The following is a 6,911-nucleotide window of genomic DNA, read 5'->3' as shown; positions in this document are numbered from 1 at the left end:
ATAATTATGAGGAACACATACAAAAGTTCATCACGGTTAGCTCTAACTACCAATGTCTTCACACATTTATACCATTCCTGGCCACTGTGGACATTGGAGTTTGCTATCTTTACATAAAGGTGCATTACTTAAAAGTTTATTGGCCATCCATTCAAACTAGTCAGATTCCCTACCTCACAAAGTATATGAAAGTAACTAGGAGTTTGAAGATATAACAGTTAAAAAAACATGCATACAAGACAAAAAAAAAAAACAACTAACAAAAAACAAAACAAACAAATTAGGGAGATATTTTTTAAAAATTGAATGTGAAAGGGGTGTCTGGGTGGCTCAGTCGGTTAAGCGGCCGACTTCGGCTCAGGTCATGATCTCGTGGTCTGTGAGTTCGAGCCCCACATCGGGCTCTGTGCTGACAGCTCAGAGCCTGGGGCCTGTTTCAGATTCTGTGTCTCCCTCCCTCTCTGACCCTCCCCCATTCAGGCTCTGTCTCTCTCTGTCTCAAAAATGAATAAACGTTAAAAAAATTTTTTTAAAAAATTGAATGTGAAAGTCCTCTTATGAGCTGAATTCAAAATTCCAGAACTGGGGAGGTTGGTAGGGAATGAATGAAATAAAGGATTAAGAGGACACTTAGGGTGATGAGCACTGAATAATGTATAGAAATACTGAATCATTATATTGTACACCTGAAACGAATATAACACTGCATATTAATTATACTCAATTAAGAAAAACATAAAGAACAAAATCTCAGAACCATAAAAGAAACAAGGGAGAAATTTAGCACATAGAACGGTAAAATAATTCCATGAAAAATAATACCATATGCAAAATTTTAAAAAAGAAATAATTTATTGGAAAATATTTGCAACATTTGTGACACACAGAGATAATATTCATAATTAATAAGGGAGTCTTATGGGTCATAAGAAAAAGTTAAATAGTCTTGTTAGAAAAGGGATAAGGTTTATGACAAGACCAATAACTAAATCAAGAAAAATTGTGCAGTATCTCAGTTTCTTTCAAGTTGTAAAGGACGCCATTTGCCCCAAAACAAGCAGTCCATTTGCCTCCACAGAAATTCTGCAAAGTCATAGCTCCACTTCCTTGTCCAACATAATTACCAGACCCAGGGTCTCCTACCCATGATGCTCTGGTCTTTAGGCAACTGGTGACTTTAACTTGGAGTGAGAAAATTGACTTTAGTTCCCTCTACCTACGAAGGCATATCCTAGATTAAGGTCATAAAATCAAATGTGCTGGACGGGAACATAAAGGTGTAATGTTGCTGAAGGTTCTAAGTGTGGAAAATTAGAGACACAATAGTTGAAAGTATAAGTATATTAGTCAAGACAAGAAACAAAACAAAAACAAACACACAAAAAACAACAACAATGAAAATCACATACATGAGCTAAATCTTGCCCACTGATTTCACCCGCACGTATAGATATTAAAAATTCACACTGAGGCAAATCAAACCAATGAAAGAGAAATACTAGCTTGAACACACAAAAGAACAAACCTTCAAGAAAATGCAGGGAATGCAAAGGACACAGAATACTAAATCAATATAACACCCAGCACTGTTGGTAGATCAGAGGAATTTGATAGGCTTTCATAACTATATACCGATAATCTTATCGCATAGTAAAATGGCAAACAGAATCCTTGGAACTTAAAATCACATCTGTCTCTTTAATTATTAGTATAGTCATGCTGAATTAGAGAAGAGACTCTTCTGAATATCAAATTAGTGAGCTGGAAGTTCCAGCCTAATAATTTGTGTAAAATGTTTCAGAAGAAATAAGAAAGAAAAATTCTGACAGGATGTTTGTCCTGATGAGGACACTTGTAAAATAATAATATAATATAAATGTCTATCTGCTGGTATTTTAAAAATACAAGAAGATAAATGAGAAGAAATAATCAAATAATGGGGGAAAACTCTTAGCCAAATAAAACTCTGGATTGAAAGGGTATTCCAAGGGCTAAACTGAGGACATTCTTGAGGCTTTAATAGAAAGAGAACACCCATAATTATAGTAATAATAAAAATTAAAAAAAAAACAAATAAGCAAACTTCACAGCTAGATATATTGGAGAAAGTTATAGATTGCAACAATAAAGATCAATGCTTCAAACTTTCAAACGCTGTTTGATTCGTATACCACAGGAAAAATTACAATTCTTAGGATCAAACTCCTAACTTAGGCTGCTACAAAAGACATCCACAGTCTCTCAACCAGTTTCTAGCTACTGTTTCAGACATTATATCTGTATTGGAGTAAATCAACATAGCATATGCAATTATTCATCTGTCAATGCTTTTGATTTTTGTTTTTTGTTTTTTGTTTTGCTGTAGCACCGTAATAAAGTGTAACTGTGACTGTAATAGCTTTTTCTGAGGTCCCTGAGCATTTCTCTGAGTCATTAAACATAAGGGTGGCCTTGGGGACCCCTGACATAGATGCCTACAAAAAAATGAGTCTGCATTAAAATATCTGGTATGATTGACAGCTTTCTTTAGCCAAAAGAGAACCCGAGGGGGGACACTGGCTGTTTAACTTTGTTGCAATCATAAAGAAACCAAAAGCGGCAGGAATGCTGGGGAGAAGAACAAGAATCAGCAATGAAACAACCTTTCCCACATCAGGTGTTCAGGCTTGAATAGGATCTGAAAAAGGTAAGTAAGAAAAGTTTGATATTAAATGACAGATTTAAACTTTGGTTTTGGTCTGGATTGGATGCGACGTATGCGTGAGTGACTATAGCTGCTGTAGGATCTGCCTAAGGTTTTATCCTGGCAAAAGAAGAACTCAACAAAATAGGGTTGTAGGGGCCATGGGGGAAAGAATAAATTTGCTTTCTGCTTTCATGCTACTGAAGTCCAACTTTTTGAAAATAAGGTGCATTTATATCTCACCTAGACAAAGCTTTTCAAATATTCTACCCTCTTAAAATGTAGGCATCCCATACCTAAATTAAACTGCCCAAGGAAGGAACCAAAAGCAAGTGATCACTTATTATGCTAAGTAAAATAAGTCAGGCAGAGAAAGACAAATACTGTATGTTAGTTATATGTGGAATCTAAAAAAGATGAACATGCGAAAAGAGGGGCTGGGGTTGAGGATACTGGGGAGATGTTGTTTAGGAGTACAAAGTTACAGCTAGTAGATAAATAAGTTCTGGAAGTCTAATGTACGACATAGTGATTATAGCCAACAGCATAACTTATAAACTTCAAATTTGCTAAGAGAGTAGATCTAAATTGCTCTCAACACACCAAAAAGAACTGATAATTATGTAGCATGATAGAGGTGTTAGCTAATGCCACAGTGGTAATCATATTGCAATATATAAATGTATCCAACCAACACTCTGTATACCTCAGACTTACACATGTCAGTTACACGTCAGTTACATCTCCATTAAAAAAAAAAAATCAGTTATACCCTATTCTTTTTCTATGATATATTCCAAAGGCCTTTAAAACAACTTATTTTTTAAAAAAATAAATACATTTTTTCTCATACACCAATGGAAAGTCAAACAGCAAACTTAAATCCTGTTGCTTAAAAACTAGAGCATCTATGAGAGAGAAAGGTGAAATAAATAAAATAAATTTTTATTTACTGGGGGTTGGGGGTAGCAAGCAACCTCTGTCAAAACATGAGATTCCTGATAACCCAGAATTAATGAGTAATAATTGGTACCGAAACTGGCACTATACCTGGGGAATAAGAAAAATATAAAACTATTCTGCATTGTGTTTTCTGTATTTTTTTTCATACAAAATAACCTCTATAGTACCCTAGACTTTGAGCCTTGTATTTTGGGGGGTAAGAGGCACCAAGCTATTTTATTTGAATGAACAGTACAAATGAAAGAAGTTTTAAAAAAATACGGAGTGCTTCGTGAATGTGTGGATCAACCTTGGGTAGGGGCCATGCTAATCTCTGTATCATTCCAATTTCTAGTAAATGTGCTGCCCAAGTGAGCACACCTTGTATTTTCTAAGCCTTGTGTTTTTCCCTCTTATTCATTTATTTGTTTGAAACCACCTTTGCCATATATTTTCAAAAATTTTTAACGTTTTATTTACTTTTGAGAGACAGAGAGAGATAGAGCATGAGCAGGAGCAGGGAAGAGAGTGAGGGAGACATGGAATCTGAAGCAGGCTTGGGGTCCGAGCTGTCAGCACAGAGCCTGACGTGGGACTCAAACCCATGGACCATGAGATCATGACCTGAGCTGAAGTCAGACGCTTAACGACTGAGACACTCAGGTGCCCCCAACTTTGGCATATGTTTAAGAAATAGTAGCGTTCTTATGGGCTCTCCAACAGGACTTCTAGGCACATGCTGTGGATGCATCACCAAAAATTCGTCATGTCAGTTCATTCTATGTTCATCCTTTCCCAAATACCACTTTAAGTCATGGTTAGCCATCAGCCACAGGTAATAAGGTTTTAGGATGTCCAAATATTCATTTCATGAATTCTGGGGGTTTTCTGTCTCTGAGACTTGCTACACTTAATTTTGTACAGTTGTAATCTAGCCACAAGTAAATTTCTGTCTTCCCGAGTCTTTTCTTGTCTCTCATCAAATTCCCATTGCCTTGGTGATATATTCTAATTTTACAATTAATTACATCATCACTATTCTGATGGACACACAACAAAATCTTTTTCTTTTAACTTATTCGAGGCAGATGTTTTCAGTAAGATTCAATGATCTTGTCGCAAAACAGAATAAAGGAAGTGGAGAGGAAGGAAAGAAACGTACATGGAGTTCTATTCATTATCTTCACTCTTGACAAAATCGCAGTCATTTCAGGCATGTTTTATGGGTGTGTGGGTTTCCTTAGATGCAGGCACTTCAGCTTCTTCAGGACACAGAGAGAAGCCTGTTTCAATTTGCTGGTCCATAAAATCAGAAGAAATGTATGGCCAGATGGATATAAAAATACTAGTGTATTAGCAAAAATCTTTGCCACCAAACTATCTAGGATGACATAGGCCAAATTCATCATAATAGTGCTCAAATAGTACATAAAGAAGAAGAGTAGGAATGAAATCATAGACTTCATGGCTCTCACGTGAACTTTTGTGATAGGATCCCCACCTCTGTCCTTCACCTGCCTGGTGTGGCTCCATAAGGAACGGATCAAAAGGACAAAGGAAGCCAGAGACACTGCAAAGGGGATGATGAACATTATGTTCAGGAGCATATGAGACAAAAATAACTCATATGTTCTCATTGTGAAACTCACTGTCCGATTTCTTTCCGCGTTTACCTTGCTTTTGATCAGACTCATAAACACTGTATCCTTAAAGGGAAGAGACAAGCAGAAAGAGAAGACTGCAGCCAGTACAATAATGAGAAGCACTTTGTGAATTCTCCATTTTAGCCAGAGGAAAATAGGGTTGGAAAAGTTGGCTATCTTGAAGAAATAGAAGACACTGAGGCAGGTGGTACAGGTTGTGCAGAAATAATTGGATCCTGTCCAGAGGATTTCAAAACTTATTAGTTGATTTTTCTTGTTCCATATTTCTTCACAAGGTACATCTACACCTATGCCTAAAATTATTATGCACAACAGAACTATTCTGGAAATAGCTAGGCAGGTACTAATAAAGTCAATTACGAAGAATTTCCAGTTCCTGATCCAGTCAATACAGTTAACCAATATAATGAATCCATTTCCCAGAATCCCCATTATGAATTCTCCAGCAAACAGTATCATAAATACATTCTTCAATATGCTTGCCATGCCCGCTGATAGTCAAGCTCTCTCTTCAGTACTCCTCTGACTTGTGAATTAAGTGTTATGGATTTATGGATCCAAAGCTTTAATGTTCAATAAGTTTCTTTTTCCTGTACTTTGATATCCGCTGGCAAAGAGAAGATTGCCTCCAGGATGCTCCCAAAGTCTTAGTCATCTTTTGGAAAACTACCTTTATTCCTCTCAAGATCCGAGCTAGTGCGTTTTCAAGGCAAATAGCATATTACCTGCTGCTGTCGCACTGCTTGTAATTTGTATGCAAAGCTATTCATTAAGATCTGAATCCTGGTTTGTTAAAACACAAACCAGATCTTGATTTTTACATATTTTTTACAACATCTTTTTTTTCTTTTAAGATTTAGACGTTTTTGATTCACTCACCTCAGTTATGAGCTAGAAACCTGAAAACCCAATCTAAAAAATATGGTGACTCCGTCTGGGTGCTCTGAGAGGCAAGCAAATTACCAGGGGAAATGCCCCAACGGGAAACGAAGGAGTGAGCAGGAGAAGGTTGGGGGAGTTTTTCTACTATATGCAAGTCTGAGTTCTGTGGAAGGAGAAGGAAGGAAAGGAGGTAGACCTTGGGTAGCGGAGCTATCCTAAGAGAGGTTGAAGAAAATCGGTGGGAATTTGCAAGTCCATGGCGCCCATCAGAGGTGGCCTGAGTCTCCCAGGAGTGGTCCTGCCATCGAATCTCTGCCCAGATCAATCGCGGGCGGCGAGCCGCTCATAGAAGGGGTTGGGGTGATGGGTTGCCGAGCACAGGGACATGAGCCTGCCAGCTGTTGGGGAAATAAAATTAAAAGCAAAATCTCCTGCTAACGCAGAAAACCTCTCTGCCAAGGAAGCAGAGAAAGAAAAGAGTTTCATTATCGGACAAAGCATTAAACCAGAATCTGATGCATCATTGCACAGGAAATTTACAAAAACAGAAAGAAATTTCACCCTTTTGTATAGTGCAAACAGATACAGTCCGTTACATACATGTTCTCAAGGTAAACAATAACTAGTCCAGCAGTAGGAAAACTGGGCAGCACTATTTAATACAGGTGGTTTGTCCTAAATTTACCTGGTATTGGGTTGACCATCTGTGTCAGTTAATTGGCTTTATACAAAGGAAAAAT

At 37.4% G+C, this 6,911-nt stretch overlaps 1 protein-coding gene and 1 non-coding gene across 2 annotated transcripts; both read right to left on the bottom strand.

The window, feature by feature from the left end:
• Positions 1–3,899: 3,899 nt before the first annotated feature.
• Positions 3,900–4,004, bottom strand: LOC128775150 (U6 spliceosomal RNA). Its single transcript, XR_008419801.1, has one exon. It is a non-coding gene; the product is annotated as a U6 spliceosomal RNA (small nuclear RNA).
• Positions 4,005–4,845: 841 nt separating this feature from the next.
• LOC109268551 (taste receptor type 2 member 8-like) lies at positions 4,846–5,775 on the bottom strand. The gene has a single exon (XM_019451943.2). It carries the CDS (start codon positions 5,773–5,775, stop codon positions 4,846–4,848), a length of 930 nt encoding a protein of 309 aa, XP_019307488.2.
• Between the last annotated feature and the right edge of the window lie 1,136 nt (positions 5,776–6,911).

The sequence above is a fragment of the Panthera pardus genome, unplaced genomic scaffold (assembly GCF_024362965.1).
Source record: "Panthera pardus isolate Hobbes unplaced genomic scaffold, ASM2436296v1 HiC_scaffold_6, whole genome shotgun sequence".
Lineage (NCBI taxonomy): Eukaryota > Metazoa > Chordata > Mammalia > Carnivora > Felidae > Panthera > Panthera pardus.
This window is presented reverse-complemented; position numbering and strand designations above follow the sequence as displayed.